The sequence below is a fragment of the Neoarius graeffei genome, chromosome 16, assembly GCF_027579695.1.
Source record: "Neoarius graeffei isolate fNeoGra1 chromosome 16, fNeoGra1.pri, whole genome shotgun sequence".
Taxonomy (NCBI): Eukaryota; Metazoa; Chordata; class Actinopteri; order Siluriformes; family Ariidae; genus Neoarius; species Neoarius graeffei.
In genome coordinates this window covers 60,952,299-60,976,199 of record NC_083584.1, presented here as the reverse complement: position 1 = coordinate 60,976,199, position 23,901 = coordinate 60,952,299, and the positions used below count along the sequence as shown (strand labels likewise).

The 23,901-nt window shown below is 43.8% G+C and overlaps 1 protein-coding gene across 5 annotated transcripts in view; it reads right to left on the bottom strand.

The window, feature by feature from the left end:
- Positions 1 to 23,901, bottom strand: part of dync2h1 (dynein cytoplasmic 2 heavy chain 1) — a 153,835-nt gene that overhangs the window by 61,510 nt on the left and 68,424 nt on the right. For 4 of the 5 annotated variants that reach the window (XM_060943314.1, XM_060943313.1, XM_060943317.1 and 1 more), the window contains exons 37-62: positions 22,971 to 23,194; positions 20,874 to 20,983; positions 20,577 to 20,776; positions 15,812 to 16,076; positions 13,946 to 14,153; positions 13,714 to 13,843; positions 12,671 to 12,826; positions 12,328 to 12,587; positions 11,919 to 12,165; positions 10,077 to 10,228; positions 9,786 to 9,930; positions 9,588 to 9,690; positions 8,875 to 9,260; positions 6,495 to 6,743; positions 6,244 to 6,352; positions 6,047 to 6,160; positions 5,823 to 5,965; positions 5,518 to 5,590; positions 5,246 to 5,391; positions 5,007 to 5,144; positions 4,650 to 4,763; positions 2,826 to 2,986; positions 1,909 to 2,032; positions 1,617 to 1,738; positions 1,447 to 1,533; positions 1,088 to 1,214 (exon numbers count right to left, since the gene is read on the bottom strand). In XM_060943314.1, the coding sequence (XP_060799297.1) occupies positions 1,088 to 1,214; positions 1,447 to 1,533; positions 1,617 to 1,738; positions 1,909 to 2,032; positions 2,826 to 2,986; positions 4,650 to 4,763; positions 5,007 to 5,144; positions 5,246 to 5,391; positions 5,518 to 5,590; positions 5,823 to 5,965; positions 6,047 to 6,160; positions 6,244 to 6,352; positions 6,495 to 6,743; positions 8,875 to 9,260; positions 9,588 to 9,690; positions 9,786 to 9,930; positions 10,077 to 10,228; positions 11,919 to 12,165; positions 12,328 to 12,587; positions 12,671 to 12,826; positions 13,714 to 13,843; positions 13,946 to 14,153; positions 15,812 to 16,076; positions 20,577 to 20,776; positions 20,874 to 20,983; positions 22,971 to 23,194 (4,293 nt within the window). The remainder of the gene's footprint in view (positions 1 to 1,087; positions 1,215 to 1,446; positions 1,534 to 1,616; positions 1,739 to 1,908; positions 2,033 to 2,825; positions 2,987 to 4,649; positions 4,764 to 5,006; positions 5,145 to 5,245; positions 5,392 to 5,517; positions 5,591 to 5,822; positions 5,966 to 6,046; positions 6,161 to 6,243; positions 6,353 to 6,494; positions 6,744 to 8,874; positions 9,261 to 9,587; positions 9,691 to 9,785; positions 9,931 to 10,076; positions 10,229 to 11,918; positions 12,166 to 12,327; positions 12,588 to 12,670; positions 12,827 to 13,713; positions 13,844 to 13,945; positions 14,154 to 15,811; positions 16,077 to 20,576; positions 20,777 to 20,873; positions 20,984 to 22,970; positions 23,195 to 23,901) is intronic. The other variant, XM_060943316.1, reaches the window with a different exon arrangement.

Here is a 23,901-nt window from a genome sequence, read left to right as displayed (position 1 = left end):
GACACCTAAACAGAAAAGAACAAGACTACAATGGGCTAAGGAGAAGCAATCATGGACTGTGGATGACTGGATGAAAGTTATCTTCAGTGATGAATCGCGAATCTGCATTGGACAAGGTGATGATGCTGGAACTTTCGTTTGGTGCCGTTCCAGTGAGATTTATGAAGAGGACTGCCTGAAGAAAACATCCAAATTTCCACAATCCTTGATGATACGGGGCTGCATGTCAGGCAAAGGCACTGGGGAGATGGCTGTGGCTCCTTCTTCAATAAATGCACAGGTTTACATTGACATTTTGGACAGTTTTCTTATCCCTTCAATTGAAAAGATGTTTGGGGATGATGAAATAATTTTCCAAGATGACAATGCATCGTGCCATAGAGCAAAAACTGTGAAAGCATTCCTTGGTGAAAGACACATCCAGTCAATGCCATGGCCTGCAAACAGTCCAGATCTCAACCCAATAGAAAACTTGTGGTGGAAATTGAAAAAAATGGTCCACGACAAGGCTCCGGCCTGCAAAGCTGATCTGGCAACTGCAATCAAAGAGAGTTGGCACCAGATTGATGAAGAATACTGTTTGTCACTCATCAAGTCCATGCCTAAGAGACTGCAAGCCGTTATAAAAGCCAGAGGTGGTGCAACTAAGTACTAGTGATGTGTTTTGAATGTTCTTTTGTTTGTCTGTTTTTCATGATTCCATATTTTTTTCCTCAGAATTGAGTGATTCCATATTTTTTTCCCTGTGCTTGGTCTATAAAAGTAACATTTACTGACTTCCACAATGCTTTTTCTTCATTTCTTTTAGTGTTTCTGAAGGCCAAGAAGGTGCACTTTGGAATGACTTTATTATTGTATCATGTTTGTGATCTGAGTTTGTTCTACAGAATAAAACGTCTGAATGAGTGCTCATTCAAGACTGGTGATTCCATACTTTTTGCCAGGGGTTGTATTCATTTTACAACTTATGGTGGTAAATAAAAGTGTGACTTTTCATGGAAAACACAAAATTGTCTGGGTGACCCCAAACTTTTGAACGGTAGTGTACATATGAACTCAAGTCTATCTCCTAATGATACCCCCCCACCTGTGTGCTCCAGCGAGTGTGTTCTCCATCCAGCTGGTGGATGAGCTTCTCCGCAGCCCTTATGGTTTCCTGAGCTCTGCTCACATCGGCTTCTAGTTTTGCGGCTTCACTGGTTCGACACTGAAACCTGTAGCACGCGCCAGAAAATAAGAATCGACCTTTAACAAGCTCATCTCATATCATGCTTACAGCACGTTAGTTAACTGGTTTTAGTTCTGTGGGCTGTGTCCTAAATACCATCACACTCCCTGTCCCCTAATCTTGTGTCGTACAGTAAAAGAAGACCAGATTAAAACCTTCTAAAACCCTGGCTGGGTCCCAAATGCCTGTTTTCTATACACTGTGTTAGGTGGTTTTACTTGTCCTTCAGCTCTGCCACTCTTTCTCCAACGGAGTTGAGTTGAGCCTCCACTTTATTCATCCGACTCTCGGTCTTACGCAGGTTCCTGACACACAGAAATGTATTTTAATAGTCAGGCAGGATTGTGGAGACATTTGGTAGCGCGCGCGCGTGTGTGTGTGCGCATACTCCATCAGTCCTGCTTGCTCAGTCTCCAGTGGCTGTATCTTCTCCAGGACATGAGAGTACTGGACATTTGCTTTCACCCATGCGGCTAACGGAGCAGCTGCTGCACTCGCACGCTTTGCATTCTGAAACACACACACACACACTGATTATATCGTTCCTACACTTCTTTAGAAACATTATCAGTTAAGCGCAAGCCTGAAACATTCTTGGCTAATACAGATTTGTTTATACTTATCTCTGTGTGTGTGTGTGTGTGTGTGTGTGTGTGTGTGTGTGTGTGTGTGTGGGAGACCTTTGGATCAAACGAGGCCCTGTTCCTGTGCAGTAACTCTTCCACGCTCTCCCGGATCTCATGCGTGATGTTTCGGGCGTCGAACGTCACGATGTCCTCTCTCACTCCACGCTTAGCCAAGAAACTGAAACACACAGTCGGAAAAAATAAAACCCGATGCACTAAGTGCAACTGTTTTCTGCCAAGACGTTCCTGTGTGTAATGTGTGTGAATCACAAAAAAGGAGGAAAGGAGAGGAAGAAGAACAAAAAGCGGTGTCAAGAAAGAAAATTATTATTATTATTATTATTATCTACTTTATCTTATTGTCAGGTTTCATTTTTCTAACATGAGCAAAATATCACTCAGGAGGTAAACGAACCCTTTAATGACTGAAATAAACCTTGTATTTAGTCACACGCCATCAGGAAAATGTCTCCGTTTAGCAAGAGTAAACATATATATGCTTAAAGCAGAGGTGTTGGGTCTTGAAATCTTTTTTACAGATACATTAAAACCCATATTAAGACGCACAGTAATGTTTTATCACCGTCATTCGGCGCCGTTAGTGCTTTGCGTCTCAGGACACAGCTGAATGAATTTTTTTTTATTCCCACGTCATTAATCTCAAATCTGAATTTGAGACAGATCTGTATCCAGGAGGGGAAAATTCCTGAGTAACTGAGCATTTCTTCACTACACAAGTATTATCTGGCAAATTTAGGATAAGTTACCCTGCTCGCATTGATTCCAGCCGCTAAGATAATCAGCTCGGCAGCAGGTCGAATTCTAGCTGATGGTCAATACCGCAAACTTACAGAAACTGGATGATAATTTGTCGGCAAAAACGGCATAACTGAAAATTATACTGTTTTAGAGAAGTAATAAAAGTGACTTCTCCCCTGACGAAAACATTCTAAAGGAATTCAGTGTCTCACCTCTTCATGCTGACCCAGGAGGTGTCGAATATTCCCATGAGCCTCAGCACTCCCTCCAGAATGTCCCTGATGACATCCGGCGGCATTCGCAGCGAGCGAATCTCAGACAGAGACTCCGGTTTGATGTTTCCAACAGCCTGCTTCGCCTCTTCAACCAGGGGCTACACACATGCACACACAAACAATATGCTTATTTAACATTTATGGAAGTAGCCATGATAAAACCTATTTAACCCTCTGGGGTCGAGAGCTTCGCCGGTGAAGCTCAGCAGGTTTAGAATGAGTAGGTCATGCATTGAGATAAATATCTTTGTGAGTTTTTAATCATACAAGCACGATAAACATATTGACAGGAACTTTATACTTTACACGTTCCCCTCTGCTCACTGCCAAATAATATTATAATTTTTAAATGACCTAAATTAGAAGAAACATAAAACTCGTCCCCTTACTCAGTCACACCGGAGTCGGAGCACTGAGCGCCCACTTACACATTCATAAAAGACTGTTCCCATGGTAACGCCATGATAATCACTTTCACTCTTTTGGTTTCCATTGGTTTCTCTTTCGCGGTGGGAACGCCCACCGTAAACAGGATCAAATCTGTCAGGCAGAGTTTAGGTTATTTGGAGGTAAAACTTGTTGCGAGATGGCACACGGATTTTATGTGCTTCGGATGATTCAGGACAGCGACTCAATTCATGATTCAGGACAGCGATTCAATTCAATCTTGAGAACTGGGACACTGATGATTTTTTTTTTTTACTTCAACTTGATCCAGCCAAAGATCAACTCGAGTAAGTGTAAATATTTCTTCTATTTCTGATGAGCAGATCAGTTGATATGCGTGCGCTGTAGTGCATACACAGGAAAAAAATGACTGAGCAATTTTTCCAGAGTTAAAAGTATTTTCCTCAATAATAGTTAATTTTGCTCGATTTTGAGTTTAGAGAGTAAAATTTAGAGTTGAAGTCGGAGCAAAATTACAGATTAACTGTGTAACAGAGTTGGTTGTGGCTCTGAACTGAGTAAAACAGTACAAGAGTTAATTTCAAGACACAGTGAATCGAGTCAAAAACCAAAATAAAGTCAAATACCAGATAAATGAAGATGTTGCAAAAATCAGTTTTAGAACTGTGTTGGAATGTGTGAAAAAACGTGACCTTACCCATTGGGACTTGACCTGGTGGGATTAGGAGTCAATCTGATGGGATTAAAAGTTGGCAGTTGGAGGGGTTTTCACTCTTCTCATGGAATGGAATGGAATTTTTTACCCTTCTCATTGAATACCCCTCCCACTGCCAACCCTTTATCCCAAAACAATAGGACATAAATGTTTTGATGGCCAGTTAATTGTCCAGATCAATGGAGCAGATGTAAGTTTTTGTGCTTGATCCATTCCCAAGACTGAACAGAATCACCTCAAGTGACCAAAACGGTTTATCACAATGGGTAAGGTCATGTTTTTCCACACATTCCAACACAGTTCTAAAACTGCTTTTTACAACATCTTCATTTACCTGTTATTTTTTTAAAGTACAATCCTGACATACAGACTACAGAGATATTATTGTAGCTGCACTTGTGCTGAAGACAAAAAAAGGCATCTGACTTTGAAAATACTGCTTAGATTTGTTGAAATTGACAAAATCAGAGCATACCAAAATCATTAGAGTGCCAGAAAATACCCTCAAACTCCAGAGGAATAATGTACATTTTTTCTTTCAGAACACTATGATTTATTGCTATAATCTGCAGAGTGGAAAATATTGGGGCATAAATTTGAATTTAGATTGTCTGCTCATGGTGTGTGTGTGTGTTCACCTGGACTTCTTTCAGTTCGTCATCGATCTTCTCTTTTCGCTCCTCTATTTTGGCCACTTCCTGAGCCATCCTTCCCTTCAGCTTTTCCATCTCTGTCTTCTGATCACTCGCATTCTAACACACACACAAACTGGCTGTTGGCGGAGAACATGGGATGGAGTTGGAAGTTTTTTTTTTGTTTGTTTGTTTTTTAAACAAACACACTGTTGCTCTAATGTAGCAAGAATTTTTGGTTTCCAGTAAATGAACACTGCAACACCTCCTATAGTGTCTGTCCTGGTAGTGTTGCCATATTTCAGTATTTAAGTGCTGAACTCTATGGTGGTTCTAGCTCTAGACCAAAAATCAAACACACACCTGCATGGATGTGGTGATCTCCTGCAGCGCTGCATCTGCCTCGGCCTGTTTGGTTTTCAGTAACATGCTCTGCTCAGCAGCACACCTCTTCAGCTCATCAACCAATGACTTTGCTTCGTTTAGCTTAGCTACACCCGCCTACGCACGCGCACGCGCACACACACACACACACACACAGGTGAGATAACCAACCCAAGCCTCTCTCTCTCTCTCTCTCTCCTGTGTGAGTGTGTGTGTACCTGCAGGTGCTGCTGTCTCTGTGTGAGCTCTCTTTTCTTCGTGCTGTAAATGGACTGATACACCTTGAGAAAGCACAGGTATCGGTTAGGCGTCGCTCCGTAATCGCGACACGACTCGTGGATCATCAGAAACGAGTGGAAGAAGTCTGCAGAAAATCGACCAATCAGCTCTTTCACCCAGTAACCAATCGAAAAGCATTAACAAAGACCTGATGTGTTCGACATGCAACAAAGAGCCCAGATTTTAACCAAACCCCCCCACACCCTCACACCTGTTTTGTGCTTCTTAGCTTTTTTTTCTGAGCTCTTCTCCTCGTCTATTTCGGATAGAAACATCTCAGGAATCTACAACACAACACACACTTATTCCACACGCTCCACCTCGTTTACCAATCATTTAGTAATCTAAATGTGTGTACATGTTTCCATTGGCCAAACAGTACGGCAACTTCCCATCAGATATTCAAAAGTTTCTTCGAACTCACGTGTGCACGTTGATAAACACCAATGACCCTTAAATTACCAGCCACGACACAGCTGATTTACATTTATATAGTGAAAAATTCTGCTTCTCTACCTTCTTCATGCTGCTGTCTCTCCATCTCTCCAGCCACTGCACACTGCACTTCCTGTAGAGCGCTGGGTTGCTCTCACAGTTGATGGTAAAGTTTTCATTGGTACAGTCCATGATCAGCACCACATGGAGGTTCTGCTGTACACCTACACGCACACAGTCATTACAAGTACATATTGGATACAGTATATGGCATGTTAGTATATTAAATGTGTGTGTATACTAACGATGTGTGTAATAGTTAAAGAGGGGTCCTGTGAATCCGTCTTGTGCTGCCTGATCCTTCAGCGATGACAGTAACGGCTCCAGCTCTTCTGTAGAGTACAGCCCGGGAACTTCACCTGTAACACACACAATAAAACCCTATGTGGTGCACCTTTGATTATACAACACACTTTACACACCTTGCTATACACAAACTGACCTGAAGAGAGCAGACTGTTGACCATCTCAAGGAAAGAGGGATGTACAAACTGATGATCCTCCAACAACAGTACTGTCTGCTGCCCTTCTACACCTGCCATCTGCATGACCTGCACACACACACACACTTATCATTTATACCCATCAATATACTGTATGTATGTTTATTGACTCATATTACATTACAGATAGATAGAAAAACAGACAGACAGACAGACAGACAGTGTGTGTGCTGGTGGATGAGATGCTCACGGTTTTAAGGTCGCTCCTAAAGTGTTTGAGTGTGTATGAGCGGCTGATCCTGGGTGTGTAAAGCGTGGCACGGTGCATGTGTGTGACCAAATACACGGCAGTGCGTCGACCCACACCGCTCCGGCCCGCCAGCAACACACATCCGGAGGGAGCAGACAGAACCCGATCGACACGACACATGAAGTCTAACACCTCCGGGAAAATCAGCAAGTCCAACTCCCGATTCTCACGTTCATACTGAAGAACTCCCTACAGACAGACAGAGGGAGAGAGAGTTAGAGAGAGAGAGTGTTCGAGAGCAAGAGAGAGTGTTAGAGAGAGAAAGAGTGCTCAAGAGCGAGAGTGTTAGAAAGAGAGAGGTAGAGTTAGAGAGAGTTAGAAAGACAGAAAAAGTTAGAGAGAGTGTTTGAGAGCAAAAGTGTTAGAGAGAGTTAGAGAGTGTTCGAGAGCGAGTTAGAGAGACAGAGACAGAGAGAGAGAGAGAGAGAGTGTTAGAGAGAGTTAGAAAGAGAGAGTTGGAGAGAGCGTTAGAGAGAGAGAGACACAGAGAGAGAGAGTTAGAGAGTTGGAGAGAGAGTTAGAGAGAGAGACAGAGAGAGAGTTAGAGAGAGACACACAGAGAGTTAGACAGACAGAGAGAGTTAGAGAGACAGAGAGTTAGAGAGAGAGAGACAGAGCGTTAGAGACAGTTAGAGAGAGAGAGAGTTAGAGAGACAGAGCGTTAGAGAGAGTGAGTTAGAGAGTGTTAGAGAGAGAGTTAGAAAGAGAGAGACAGAGAGAGAGAGTTAGAAAGAGAGAGTTGGAGAGAGCGTTAGAGAGAGAGACAGAGAGAGAGTTAGAGAGAGAGAGCATTGGAGAGAGAGTTAGAGAGAGAAACAGAGAGAGTTAAAGAGAGAGACACACACAGACAGAGTTAGACAGACAGAGAGAGTTAGAGAGACAGAGAGTTAGAGAGAGAGAGACAGAGCGTTAGAGAGAGAGAGTTAGAGAGAGAGAGACAGAGCGTTAGAGAGAGTGAGTTAGAGAGAGAGAGAGTTAGAGAGAGAGAGAGAGACAGAGCGTTAGAGAGAGAGACAGAGTTGGAGAGAGAGTTAGAGAGAGAGAGCACACAAGAGAGAGAGACACAGAGAGAGAGAGTTGGAGAGAGAGAGCGCACGAGAGAGAGTTAGAGAGAGAGAGACAGAGAGAGTTGGAGAGAGTTAGAGAGAGAGACAGAGAGAGAGAGCGCACGAGAGAGAGAGTTAGAGAGAGAGACAGAGAGAGAGTTGGAGAGAGTTAGAGAGAAAGACAGAGAGAGAGCGCACGAGAGAGAGAGTTAGAGAGAGAGAGACAGAGAGAGTTGGAGAGAGTTAGAGAGAGAGACAGAGAGAGAGAGCGCACAAGAGAGAGTTAGAGAGAGAGGGAGAGAGTTGGAGAGAGTTAGAGAGAAAGACAGAGAGAGAGCGCACGAGAGAGAGACAGAGAGAGAGAGCGCACGAGAGAGAGTTAGAGAGAGACAGAGAGAGAGTTGGAGAGAGTTAGAGAGAGAGACAGAGAGAGAGAGCGCACGAGAGAGAGTTAGAGAGAGAGAGACAGAGAGAGAGTTGGAGAGAGTTAGAGAGACAGAGAGAGAGAGAGCGCACGAGAGAGTTAGAGAGAGAGAGAGACAGAGAGAGAGTTCGAGAGAGTTAGAGAGACAGAGAGAGAGAGAGCGCACGAGAGAGAGAGACAGAGAGTTGGAGAGAGTTAGAGAGACAGAGAGAGAGAGAGAGCGCACGAGAGAGAGTTAGAGAGAGAGAGAGTTGGAGAGAGTTAGAGAGAGAGACAGAGAGAGAAAGAGCGCACAAGAGAGAGTTAGAGAGAGAGAGACAGAGAGAGAGCGCACGAGAGAGAGAGACAGAGAGAGAGTTGGAGAGAGTTAGAGAGAGAGACAGAGAGAGAGCGCACGAGAGAGAGTTAGAGAGAGAGAGAGACAGAGAGAGAGTTGGAGAGAGTTAGAGAGAGAGACAGAGAGAGAGCACACGAGAGTTAGAGACAGAGACAGAGAGAGAGCACATGAGAGTTAGAGAGAGAGACAGAGAGAGAGAGCGCACGAGAGAGAGTTAGAGAGAGAGAGAGACAGAGAGAGAGTTGGAGAGAGAGAGACAGAGAGAGAGAGCGCACGAGTTAGAGAGAGACACAGAGAGAGAGAGAGATAGTTAGAAAGAGAGACAGAGAGAGAAAGAGACAGAGAGAAAGAGACAGAGAGAGAGAGAGTTAGAGAGCATTAGAGAAAGAGAGAGAGAGAGCGTGAGAGAGGGGCCCAGAGGAATAGAGAGAGGGTCGGAGTGAGAGACAATTCAATTCAAATAGCTGTAAACACACACACACACACACACACACACACACTCCTTGGTCTTACCTTGCGGACGACATCCGTGAGGTCACTGGAGTTGAGTCGGCCAAGCGGCTTCCCATACAGTGGGAGGGGCTTGCCGTGACCACGCCCATCACGACTTGCACCCCATGTCACAAAAAATGTGTCTGGCAGACAAGACAAACCCACACATAAATAAATGTGCTTTGTGTGTGTGTGTGTGTGTGTGTGTGTGTGTGTGTGTGTGTGTGTGTGTGTGTTACCAGACACAGTGTCCAGCACATCAGAGCCCCAATCTCCTCGAATGACAGAGCTGAGGATGTTGTCAAATGCATGCAAGTCTTTATCTGAGACGAGTTTGTCTCTGAAGAGTCGGTGAGCCTCGTACGCTACCACCTCCAACACAGAGTCTGCAGGAGTAAGCCATTTACCTACACACACACACACACACACACACACACACACACACACACACACAATGCCTGTTCGATCATATTCGGCTGTAGAGGTTCTAGTGAACATGTGATTATATGATACGTACCGTATAAACTCATTGGTAGCAGTGACAGAGACAGAGAGCGACAATATTAGGTTCCATCTCATTTAGTGAAATTCACACCTAATTAGTGCTCTTAGAGGGACTGAAGTAATTAGGGCTAATTCGTATCCTCATTTAGATGCAAAGATTCTGTCAGGTTTCCTCTGACAAAATGACCGCAAACAGCAAGTCTGTTAGAATTACAGTGATCAGCGCTCACCTGCACTCAGGTCGTATCTGAGCAAGTTCAGCACCCACTGAGTCAAAACACACGGAGTGAACAGGTAGTGACTGTAGTCATCTACAGTGAACTTAGCCTTCACCTGAAAAACACACACACACGCACGCGCGTGTCAGACTGAATAGACACATATACAGACAAAACAAGCACATTATCCATCAGCCAATGAGAGCGGACCTGCTCATAGATCTGGACCAATGAGCCGGCGAGCTGATGAATCTTCCCGACAGAACTCCAGGTGGGATGATTACCCAGAGTTCTTTGCAACACAGGTAAAAGGTATGCGCTATAGATCGTCTGCAGTTGCTCTCTATCAGGATAACTGCACAGAAAACACCAACACACACACACACACACACACACACACACACACACACACACACACATTAGGGCCAATAAGATGGCTGACGTGACGTTGAACACTAAGTACAAATGAACTAGTTGTGTTTATGTGTGTGTGAGACTCACTCAATGGTGCAGATGCGCACTATAGAGGTGAAGCGTGAGGTGAGTGTGTGGCGTCCCATGGCGCCTCCAACTGACATAGAACAAATGATCTGAATGTTCTCCAACCCGACCCACTCAAGACTTTCGTCATAAAAGCCCTGATACGTCAACACCTGAGAGATATACATACAGTTTTTAAATACAACCCCGATTCCAAAAAAGTTGGGACAAAGTACAAATTGTAAATAAAAACGGAATGCAATGATGTGGAAGTTTCAAAATTCCGTGTTTTATTCAGAATAGAACATAGATGACATATCAAATGTTTAAACTGAGAAAATTTATCATTTAAAGAGAAAAATTAGGTGATTTTAAATTTCATGACAACAACACATCTCAAAAAAGTTGGGACAAGGCCATGTTTACCACTGTGAGACATCCCCTTTTCTCTTTACAACAGTCTGTAAACGTCTGGGGACTGAGGAGACAAGTTGCTCAAGTTTAGGGATAGGAATGTTAACCCATTCTTGTCTAATGTAGGATTCTAGTTGCTCAACTGTCTTAGGTCTTTTTTGTCGTATCTTCCGTTTTATGATGCGCCAAATGTTTTCTATGGGTGAAAGATCTGGACTGCAGGCTGGCCAGTTCAGTACCCGGACCCTTCTTCTACGCAGCCATGATGCTGTAATTGATGCAGTATGTGGTTTGGCATTGTCATGTTGGAAAATGCAAGGTCTTCCCTGAAAGAGACGTCGTCTGGATGGAAGCATATGTTGCTCTAGAACCTGGATATACCTTTCAGCATTGATGGTGTCTTTCCAGATGTGTAAGCTGCCCATGCCACACGCACTAATGCAACCCCATACCATCAGAGATGCAGGCTTCTGAACTGAGCGCTGATAACAACTCGGGTCGTCCTTCTCCTCTTTAGTCCGAATGACACGGCGTCCCTGATTTCCATAAAGAACTTCACATTTTGATTCGTCTGACCACAGAACAGTTTTCCACTTTGCCACAGTCCATTTTAAATGAGCCTTGGCCCAGAGAAGACGTCTGCGCTTCTGGATCATGTTTAGATACGGCTTCTTCTTTGAACTATAGAGTTTTAGCTGGCAACGGCGGATGGCACGGTGAATTGTGTTCACAGATAATGTTCTCTGGAAATATTCCTGAGCCCATTTTGTGATTTCCAATACAGAAGCATGCCTGTATGTGATGCAGTGCCGTCTAAGGGCCCGAAGATCACGGGCACCCAGTATGGTTTTCTGGCCTTGACCCTTACGCACAGAGATTCTTCCAGATTCTCTGAATCTTTTGATGATATTATGCACTGTAGATGATGATATGTTCAAACTCTTTGCAATTTTACACTGTCGAACTCCTTTCTGATATTGCTCCACTATTTGTCGGTGCAGAATTAGGGGGATTGGTGATCCTCTTCCCATCTTTACTTCTGAGAGCCGCTGCCACTCCAAGATGCTCTTTTTATACCCAGTCATGTTAATGACCTATTGCCAATTGACCTAATGAGTTGCAATTTGGTCCTCCAGCTGTTCCTTTTTTGTACCTTTAACTTTTCCAGCCTCTTATTGCCCCTGTCCCAACTTTTTTGAGATGTGTTGCTGTCATGAAATTTCAAATGAGCCAATATTTGGCATGAAATTTCAAAATGTCTCACTTTCGACATTTGATATGTTGTCTATGTTCTATTGTGAATACAATATCAGTTTTTGAGATTTGTAAATTATTGCATTCCGTTTTTATTTACAATTTGTACTTTGTCCCAACTTTTTTGGAATTGGGGTTGTATATATATATGTGTGTGTGTGTGTGTGTGTGTGTGTGTGGAGGTGAAGTTAAAACCTGTTGCAGGAAGGCGATCAGGTTGCTGGTCCCCCATTTGTCCGGTTTGGGGAGGTTGATATCCTTGAGGTAGAGGACGAGCCGCTCGCAATCACGTGGTCGATACACGCGGTGTGTGTTGGAGCTGATGCACACACACGTGTGAGTGAGTTTCTGCAGGACGTGCCGTGATGTTGTCTGAGCGCTGCAGTGAACCACTGCCACCTGAGTGGAACGCAGCCTGGAAAACGCATAACGCAACAACATCCTACACGCACACACACACACAATATGTAGCATCTTACAGAAGGTTACACACATATGGTGGATGTTTCACTAATTTCTGTACATAACATGACACCACACATTCAATTAAAGCAGCAGAATGCAGGGGAACTAGGATATGAACATGTGTGTGTGTGTTTTGTACCCCTTGCCACAGCCTTCTGGCCCAACCAGCAGGAACGGCTGTATGTGTCCAGACTGGAGCCAGTGTGTGAAGTTGTGTAGCGCGTGCTGCGTGTGTGGAGTGTGTATGACCGGGAGTGTGTGCGTACTGCTGAAGTCCTCCACACACACTCCGTCACTATGCTGCAGCTCGTACACACACACACGGCCAGAGTCACAATCGTAGTACAGATTCAGAGGGTTCCGTGGATCAGGAGGGATCTCACCTGCCCAGCTTAGCACCTACACACACACACACACACACACACATGGTTATAACACTGCGTATCCACACACTTACAAAACAACAAGCCGCATGCTCTGACCTGCTTGGTGAACTCCTGACGCGATTTGAGCTGAAGATTTCCTCCGAGTCCGCGGATCAACCCCACTATGAACTCCCCCCGCTCACTCACCCCCCTCAGGTGGGACAAACCATTCAGGACAGCCCCTACCAGACTAGTCTCTACCACACACTCCCCCTAGAGGCAGAAAGAACGATAGAGAGATAGTGATATGTTAAAGGACATATATTCTGGACCAATTTCATGTTTTTTTATATGAAAGTATGTCCCTTTACACACTCATCCAGAAGGGTAATTTTGCACAAGGCCATCTGTCTACAGCAGAAAAAAATAAAATAACAAAATGCGTCTGGAGCCAGATTCATGACGTCACCTGTGGAAGCGCCAGCAGGCTGTGCGAGCTTTGCACGGTTTCAGTGCACAGCCTGTGTAGACCAAGCGCTCCCATTTCTCTCATATTGTCCGGTCTTTTGGGAAACGATGAGTACTAATCCCATCAAGATTGGTGTTGCTACACCCTCCTACGATACATCTGTTAACCATTTTAATAATTACACGATAACGATGAAGAAATTTACAGAAAACCACCAGGTCGTTTTCTCATAAACAAACCAGCGCTGACGTAGGATTCAGAAGGAGGCGTCCCGCATGCGACGTCACGAAAATCAATGTTTCCCGGGAAATCCAAATGCCAAATTTTTTCAGAGACGGACCAATTCGCCTCAAATGGCTCGATTTCAACTGAATTTTTCTGGTATTGCGCAAGGGAAAAAAATTGCACAAACTGCGACAGATATTTGACCGAAGTTTAATATAAAATAGGAGAATTACACTGATCTCGCTCCTGAATTTACCCGGGATATGCACTTTAAAGGAATACTTTAGACTCGATGGAAATATGAGGGGGGCAGATGATGAAATATTTCTCTAAAATCTCTCATCATGTCTTTCTCGTGCTAACTGTAAAACATTCAATTTGAGATTTGCAGGGGACAACATGTCAGAACTGGCCACAAATGTGATGCTTAAAAACCGTATGTGTGTGTGTGTGTGTGTGTGTGTACCTGTGTGAACACCCAGTTGAGTGCTCGCTGGAAGTAATCATTAATCCAGACCTCCAGATTGTCCCTGTTCTCTACCTGTTCTCTCCTTAACCATGCTTTCAGCAGAGCGCTCACATCAGTGTCCTCATCACTGTCTCACACACACGTATACAGGATTGTATTGTACACTATTATATTATTATACGCATTACACTACGCTCAGCTCTTGGTAAAAAGTGTAATGATTGCCTACCTGAGGAAAATGATGCCCATGCGGGAGATGGTGGCAGGGGAAGCACAGCTCAGGTCATGGGTCTCGAACAGGAAGTTGACGTTTGGGCCGAACTGAATACGCTCTCCGCTCGGCATCGTCAGCAAACGGTTGTCGTCCAGAACCGAGTTCAGGGACTCCACCCACTCTGGGTCAATATCACCATCGCACACGATCCACGAACTCACCTCTACAGAGAGACGGACAGAGTGATAAGGACAGAGAAACAGATGGAAAAAGATACAGACGGTCAAGTTTATTTGTATAGATCCTTTTCACTCACGTGACCTTCGTAAACGCGACCGCCATTTTGGACATGAAGAAATAACGGTTTATGGCACAGACCCTTTCGGTTCTCGCTCATCTAGCTGCTACAATGACTGCTTAGACTGCAACAATAATACCTAACACACATTTAAGTATCCGTCGTAAAGACGTGAAACTCGTCGAGTGACGAGTGTGTTCATTGATAAGCTAACACAATCTAAAAGTAGACATACCATCACACTGCCCTGGCGCTGTGTACAGTTTACCTTCTATGGTTTGTGCACTCACTATTTGCCATTACTTTCTCCAACCCAGTGTTCGAACTATGCCGATATTTTCGGGGGGGTCCCTTTTTTCCCCTTGGGGGGGGGTGCTTGCGCTTGTCTCAGAGCGCGGATCTCCAAACACATGAGAAGCCTATCTTACGCACATATCACGCGGACTCCACACCTCCACACACGCATCGCGTCTGAAGTCATAACTCATCAGGGGAAATCATGTCCGCATTGGCATGTTCAAAAAACAACCTCGCGTCAACAATGATACCACACGCAAGAAAAAAAAACAGTCAGGCTACTCAACACATCTGATCCACAGCAGCACCAAAGCATCACTGGAAATCATGTCAACAACCAATCTTCCATTTCAACACGCGTCAACAAACAAACGGCACCACAAACATGAACGAATCGGTCAGGCTACCGATTCCAAACCCACAGCAGACGAATAATTAAATGCATCTTACCTTAAAGCAGAATCGACCACAAAGGAAGTCTGTTGGCACACTTCCTTTCTACTAGTTTGTGTCCCCAACCTGGCAGCAGCAGTCGTTGTCATATCGGTTTATTTTATCTTTGATGCAAACACAACACTTCGGATATGCAAATGCTTCCCGTTACACACGATTGCTATGCCAATAAACATCATTTTGCCAATATTTTAGAGACCATCCATCTTCTCCGTCAGTCAGCATCTGTCGGGATCCGATAAAATGATAAATCTTGCCTTGTGTGTTGATGGTCACTACATCCAGGTGCACAACAATATAATGGCATGATGGAAGTCTTGCTGAAAGTAAAAACTTTCTTTGATGGCTATATTCCTTTCGATGCTTCGCCGTCGTTCCTCGTTGTTGGCTGTGGTAGACTACTGGTAGTTCATGTCCAAAATGGCGGCCGCGTTTGTCGTGACGTCACGTGAAAAGGGTCTATAGCGCTTTTAACAGCAGACACTGTCGCAAAGCAGCTTTACGGAAAATTAAAGACTTGAAACATGAGCTAATTTGTATCCCTAATTTATCCCCGATGAGCAAGCCTGTGGCGACGGTGGCTTTGTGATACAGTGAGAGTTTGAGGAAGACTGCGTGTGCACGTGTTTTTATATACTACTGGGGTCCAACAAGGATAGTAAAATCTGATGATTTCGACCTTGTGGGGACATTTGGATGGTCCCCATAAGGAAATTCAAATTTTTAAACAATAAATAAATAAAAAGAGCCAAAAAGTTTCCTTTTCATTACTGAGGATAGGGTTAGGTTGAGGTGCAGGCACAGCATTACACAGTGTGTGTGTGTTGTGTCACCTTGAGGTTCCCGAATGACGTGTCTGGAAGCAGCGGTGATGACTCCGTCGCTCCACTCGCGCGTGTCCATGTCCATGTGTCCCAGCAGCTGCTGTCGGCTCAGCGCTTTAGGGTTGACGGTGTGGTGCTGCACCGTGAGGCCAAGACGCTTCAGCGCGGCACGCAGCAAACGCCACACGGTCGACTTCCCGCAGCCGCTTGGACCAACCATGACCACGCCCATCCGCTGCCTCATCTGTTCATACAGCTCCAGAGCCTTCCTCACCTACACACACGCACACGTTTGTTTCACTATCCCTGTGAGGACCTTCCATTGACAATTATTAGATTAGATTAGATAAGATAGAACTTTATTGATCCCTTTGGGAGGGTTCCCTCAGGGAAATTACAATTCCAGTAGCATCATTACAGGATCAACAGAGAATAGAAATAGAGAAAAAAAACTTCTAGATAAATTAAATTAAATTATCTGCATATACAAATATAAAAAAGAATAAGAATAAGATATGGGGAAGAGGAAGGGGGAAAAAAACAAACAAAAAAAAAGTCCAACAGAAGAGGTATTGCACGTTATATTGCACATTGTCCAGTATTGTTTATTGTTAGGCTAGGCTACTGCTCCTTCCCGTCCTCGGTCCTCCTGTTACCCCTCCTCCCCCCCAGAGAGGAGTTGTACAGTCTGATGGCGTACAGTCATTAATTAACTATTAATGCAGTCAATTAATGCTGTTCCTGCACCTCAACCAAACACGATCCTTAACCTCAGTAATGAAAAGGAAACTTTTTGGCTCTTTTTTTTTTTTTTAACTTTGAATTTCCATTTCCTCACGGGGACCATCCAAATGTCCCCACAAGGTTGAAACTGTCAGATTTTACTATCCTTGTGGGGACATTTGGACCCCAGTAGTATATACATATATATACACACACACACATTTACACTCTACCACCCATACACACTAATATTCAAACAATTTGTGTGAAATATTATTAGATTTTCATAATATTTCAAATCCTAAGTTCTACCTTTACACATCTCACACGACTCGACAAAAACACATACCCTGTGTCTGAAATCACTCACTACAGAGTGGACTATATAGCGAGTTTGCCATTTTGTAGTGCTGTCCGAAAGTATAGTGCGAATTATTACACCCTATATAGTCAAAGTCCTTCCTGCACCATTCATGGCGCGCTTGGCGGTGCCAAGCTCCATTTTGTAGCCCTTGGCCTTTCGTCTACATTACATAGCTAGGGTTACAGTGGGGGGCTAGTGCTCTGGTAACCGTGAGAGTTTGACTCCCCACTCGCACCTGTATTGCAGCGTGCCTTGCCAGAAGGTGCCATTTCTATGATGGTCTTTGGTATGACCCGACCGTGAGTAGAACTCGCGATCTCCCGATCGAGAAGCAGACACGCTAAAAACTAGACCACTCACCGGTACACCCTATATAGTGCACTCATAGCATCCCACAACGCATCATGAAAAGTAGTGTTCAACCGATGGGCACGAACCAAGCAATATATATATATATCATCATGCATTGTAGTCGTGAAAAATAAAAAGTGTTGGGGTGAATGGACGTAGGAAGAAACACATTATAAGCAGACATTCGAGTACAGTTAAAAAGAGAGAATAGAAAATAAGCTAGAATAGAATAAGACAGGGGCGGCACGGTGGTGAATGTGGTTAACTTTCTGGAATGTGGTGAAAATTTGAGGATTGTCCCAAAGCCTCGAATTTACATCCTCATGATTCATACGCCTCAACAAACAAAACATCTAAACTCTCTCTTTCCTTTGCTCTATTTCTGTCTTCTCTATCTTCTCTCTCATTCACTGCTTCTCTCCTCTACATTACAATTTAAGCAAGATCATTAAAGTAGAATTATAACTGCGATTCCACACACATTCCTCCTTTTCCTGTTTCGAAACTCAGTTTCCAGTCAGGTGTGTGTGTGTGTGTGTGTGTGTGTGTGTGAGAGAGAGAGAGAGAGAGAGACAAGCAGAGAGGAAATGGACTTTTGGAACAGCATGTACTGAAAACATGGTGGTAATGGTATTATTATTCCCATTCTTCTTCACAAACACAAACACACCATATTCACAGCTCAATCAGTGTTACCCTGAAACAGACAAATATAGTTTCAATTGTTATAATATTTATGGATTCGGGCGGCACGGTGGTGTAGTGGTTAGCGCTGTCACCTCACAGCAAGAAGGTCCGGGTTCGAGCCCCGGGGCTGGCGAGGGCCTTTCTGTGCGGAGTTTGCATGTTCTCCCCGTGTCCGCGTGGGTTTCCTCCGGGTGCTCCGGTTTCCCCCACAGTCCAAAGACATGCAGGTTAGGTTAACTGGTGACTCTAAATTGAGCGTAGGTGTGAATGTGAGTGTGAATGGTTGTCTGTGTCTATGTGTCAGCCCTGTGATGACCTGGCGACTTGTCCAGGGTGTACCCCGCCTTTCGCCCGTAGTCAGCTGGGATAGGCTCCAGCTTGCCTGCGACCCTGTAGGACAGGATAAAGCAGCTACAGATAATGAGATGAGATGAGATGAGATGAGATGAGAATAAGACGGATAAAATACAAGCGTAAAAGCTCGAGTGCAGAGCGAGGAATTCATGAAAAGCCTCAAATCTGATTTCATAAATCTCAGTGGCGAAGAAGAAAGAAAACATTCAGCCTAAAGAACTGAAAGATGCAGCAGACACAATGTACTTTGTACTGATTAATGTGGGAAATGCGCTCAGTATAATATGGATTTATCACAAAAATACATGCATGTGTTTATTATTTTGAAAACCCACCAGCCGACTGATTTGGCACGTTTTAATTGTGCAAAAGTAATGACGTAAATAACGGTGTGACGGAGGAGTGTCCGAAAGGGTTTTTTCATTTTACCAATGAGCTCACTGTACAGTTGTCTATACAGGTAGTTGTCGACTTACGACTGCATTTGGTTACGACTGACCGGTCGTAAACCGATCTGGTCGTAAGTCGGCCTATGTTAAATGAACTGTGATGTGTATTCCTTCCTTCCCACGCCATGTGGCGCATCGGGCAGTGCCGATCTCTGTTTCCACAGCCCTCGGCCTCTCACCTATTACCTCATCTCACCTCTCACCTCTGGTAACCACGAGAGTTTAACTCCCCACTCACATCTGTATTGCAGCGTGCCTTGCCAGATGGTAGTAGGTACCATTTTTATGATGGTCTTTGGTATGACCCGACCGTGAATAGAACTCACGATCTCCTGATCGAGAGGCGGACACGCTACCACTAGGCCACTAGCCGGTAACGGTGATGTGTAATGATATTGTAATCATCTTAAAGTCTTATTTTATCAACATTTTCTTATTTCATTGCCTTGGCTCATTATTTGGTTTAAGTCAAACACTGCATACTCAGGGGTGAAAGTAACTTTTATTTCTTGCCGGTATATTATTTTGAGTCATAGTGCGCGCACGCAGCGCGCGCCGAAAAATACACCTAATTATTTATTATTGTCTACTTATCAAGCATTCACTAGGACTTCTTATCACTCAGTAGTACTAGTATAGTACTTTTTTATCACACTATCACTCTTTCATCCACCTGTATCAGTTTTTGATTATAAATAAATTGCAAACACATCATTTCAACAACACAATCGTTTTAATTACATTTTTTTTTAGCTGAACAGTTGAAAACTAACTTCTCATTTTGGACACAGAACAGCGTAACAGAACAGAAAAGTGAAAGTTACTTTGATTACCAGCTACGCACATTATAGCACAAGATCTGGTTAAGCCGCACGCGCGCTGTAGCTCGCTCGTTGTTCGTCCAGCGAAACACTACACGCATAAGAGAAGAGGCTGGATGCAGTGTTGCCAGATTGGGCGGGTTTTGAACATATTTTGGGCTGGAAACCGTCAGCAGTATCTGGCAACACTGGCTGGATGCTGGGCGCTGCCGGGAGCTGGGGCGGAAACTGTCGTACGCTCAGCTGGGAAACACTTGCCAGTCATAACCAGACGGTCGTAAAGTCGATCGGTCGTAAGTCGCATAGGTCGTAAGTCGACAACTACCTGTATAGTAATTCCCTATATAGTGAGTAGGGAGTAGTGAATGGGAGTGATTTCGGACACTTTGCCAAAGCTTTGCCTCTTTTTTTATTTCCACTGTAATTTTTTTAACTCGAATACACGCCACTTACACTACCGTTCAAAAGTTTGGGGTCACTTTGAAATGTCCTTATTTGTGAAAGAAAAGCACTGTTCTTTTCAATGAAGATCACTTTAAACTAATCAGAAATCCACTCTATACATTGCTAATGTGGTAAATGACTATTCTAGCTGCAAATGTCTGGTTTTTGGTGCAATATCTCCATAGGTGTATAGAGGCCCATTTCCAGCAACTCTCACTCCAGTGTTCTAATGGTACAATGTGTTTGCTCATTGCCTCAGAAGGCTAATGGAGGATTAGAAAACCCTTGTACAATCATGTTAGCACAGCTGAAAACAGTTGAGCTCTTTAGAGAAGCTATAAAACTGACCTTCCTTTGAGCAGATTGAGTTTCTGGAGCATCACATTTGTGGGGTCGATTAAATGCTCAAAATGGCCAGAAAAATGTCTCGACTAGATTTTCTATTCATTTTACAACTTATGGTGGGAAATAAAAGTGTGACTTTTCATGGAAAACACAAAATTGTCTGGGTGACCCCAAACTTTTGAACGGTAGTGTACATAAACAGTCTAACTGTGCTGTTTCATTCAATGTGTGTTTACCTGGCTAGGTATGACCTGAAGCTGTGCTTCTTCATAAGCGCCAAGCAGAGCAGCCTTTAGCTCTTCGTAGTGCACTTCGTTGAAGTCGACTGCAGGAAAGACGTCTTTAAGCAGGGCATCGAACCGAGCGCTGTCGGAGAACGTCAGCTTTGAGAGTGTGTTCAACCTGAGAGCCTGCACCACTAACACACTCTCACTCACTGCACAGTGATGAAGGTACAGAGGGACAGAGAGCGGTTTAATGCACGACTGCTGAAGCATGAGTAATATCAATAATAATAATAATAATAATAATACCTTGTGTGTGTTGTTTCCTCTGTAGCTGTAATAAATTCCCACAGCCTTTCAGCACCGTCTTCAGAGCACGCAGCCCCCAGTCATAGTGCTGCTGAGGGGTCAACAACTCCCTACACACAGATATAAAATGTCTACACACCCCTGTTCACATTCAAAAGGTACTGATCAGTGGAGGGGAACAAAAGGTATTTTCCAAAACATTAGATCTACCATGGAACACTGTGAAGCCCATCATCAACAAGCAGAGAAAATGGGGCGACACAGTGACATTACCAAGGACAAGACGTCCCTCCAAAACAGACGAAATGACAAGATGAGACCTAGGTAGAACTTGTTTGGCGCAAAAACAGTTTATCACCAGCGAAACATGGTGGTGGCTGCATCAAACTATTCTGATCTATTTTGGCACAAAACCTGCAGGCCCCAGTTAGACAAGAAAAGTTTTACCTTCTAGCACAATAATGACCCAAAGCACAAACCCGAGTCAACAAATGAACGGCTTCAGAAGAAGATGCTCAAATTCGAAATGGTCCAGTCAGAGCCCAGACCTAAATCCTATTAAAAACCTGCGGAATTACTTTGACGAGGGCTGTGCACAGGCGATCGCTTTGCAATTTGACAGATCGGGAGCATTTTTGCAAAGGAGAGTGGAATAAAATAGCCAAATCATGATGTGCTAAGTTGGTAGACAGCCAAAAACTTTTAGTATCAGACTCTGAGTATTAGTTAAGGCAGTGATGCCGTGGCACATTAGTGTGCCATGAGAGATCATCAGGTGTACCGTGGGAAATTATCCAATTTCACTAAATTGTTCTGAAAATTATTATTTATTTACATCAAATAATTTGTCTTTGTTCGTCTATGCCAGCAACGTCTAGTGGCAGGCAGAACAATTAAATACTCTTCCACTAGATGGCAGCAGGTAGCTAATTAATCTGTGTATCTACCTGTTGCCATTCAAACAATAGAATTAGTAATGCTTCGGGTGTGACAGCGGTGATAGCGATGGATAAATATTCGAAAAGAAAAAGTACACAATCCAAACTGGGTCCTGGAGAAAATTCTGACCCAGATGAAGGCCCTAGTATGAGGAGAGGTCAGAAGAAAGCAAAAAAGGTGATTTTCCACAACCTATCTAGACGAAGAACCCTTTATTCGTCACATGCACACTTCAAGCACATTGAAATTCATCCTCTGCATTTAACCCATCTGAAGCAGTGAACACACGCACACACACTCAGAGCAGTGGGCAGCCAGACTACAGCGCCCGGGCAGCAGTCAGGGGTCAGGTACCTTGCTCAAGGGCACCTCAGCCCAAGGCCGCCCCACATCAACCTAACTGCATGTCTTTGGATTGTGGGGGAAACCGGAGCACCCGGAGGAAACCCACACAGACACGGGGAGAACATGCAAACTCCGCACAGAAAGGCCCTCGCCGGCCATGAGCTGCTATAAAATCTAAAAAAGGAGAGTGACTCAGAGCTGTTGAGGAAGATCTTCGTGTGTGTCTTTCTTCAATTCCTGCGAGTATATCAGCTTTGTGTTCAACTAAACAGGCCCAGGTTTCACACTGAGTAAGTAAATTGTGAGTAAATTGAGACTAGATGATCATTATATTTCATACACGTTTTGTGACATTTTTGTTTGGTGGTGTGCCGTGGGATTTTTCGAATGTAAAATATGTGCCGTGGCTCAAGAAAGATTGGGAAACACTGAGTTAAGGCATGTGCAAACATACGCAGTTAGAGGTTATTGTAAGTTGTTTCTCTTCCTTTTTTCCATAAAAGTTGACAACTCCCTCCACACGTTTACATCAATACACATGATAAACGACTTCCTATTCATGGACGTTATACATCACTGACACTCGCATACAAATGGGCAATAAAAAAACAAAGTAATAATAGTTATCATCAAAGCCTAAACAGACAAATAAAGCCAAACACACACACACACGCTAAAATGGTACTAAAATGTAGATTATAGAAAGTGTGTATATGAGACAGTAATATATTTGGGGTGACTGGAGCCACTAGATGTGTTGGTATAATATAAGGGTGGGTAGAGCTGTAGCTGTGTGTGTGTATGTGTGTTAACCTGGCCAGGGTGAACACAGCAGTGAGTTTGCGCGCTAGCTCTTTCCCCTGTTTGAATCCCTCAGAGTAGAGGATGACCTCAGCAATGAGCTCGTTATCGGGGGTCGTCATGGCAACAGGGCGGAAAAGTTGCTTCAGATTGTCTGGAAGCTTCTGTCTTCCTCCGTAACCTTTACCAGCGGGGTTCAGAGTGATGAACACACCGGAGTTTGGGTCCAGCTCCACCTACACACACACACACACACACACACACACACACACACACACTTCCCTCTATAGCACTAGATAAACACCTTCAATTCTGAATGTTTAAATGTTAAAAAAATAAATAATTGGTACCCTATGGGTCCATGTGGCTGCTGCTTATAAATAAAACTGTTTTCTGATCCCATGTGTGTACAGTAAATATCGCATATATACACGTTATCAATGATTCTCGCTTCATCTCTTACAAGCATCACCAAGCTGTGAGCAGCATCAGGGCTTGGAGTATTTTGGTTACCAGTTTTGTTCAAAATACAGTGCTGTGAACTAGATCTACTTTCAAAATAGTCAGAAAGAAAGGACTTGCTCATGAATCGTCTTCGAAGCATTATTTAGTACTAATGAGCACATTGGGTTTCACAAGTGTAGTGTAAAGACTCTTTATAATGCATCGGGCCAAATTACTCAATTCTGATTGGTCAATCAAGGAGGGCTTTTTTCCTTAACACGGGGCTGTATTTCTGAAAAGCTATTGGTTAGTTCGTTGCTTGGTTACGGTTACAAAAATTAGCAAATTTTGTCAACAAAATGGCTGACTCTGCTGACTCAGAAATGCTACATTTCGCTATATTTGACGAAGAAATGATAAACCTCAAAATCCCCGTGTCGTCGTGTCATGATGAAAGACGCTTTAGAAACTGATTCAAACGTGCAAGGTAGTCTCGCGC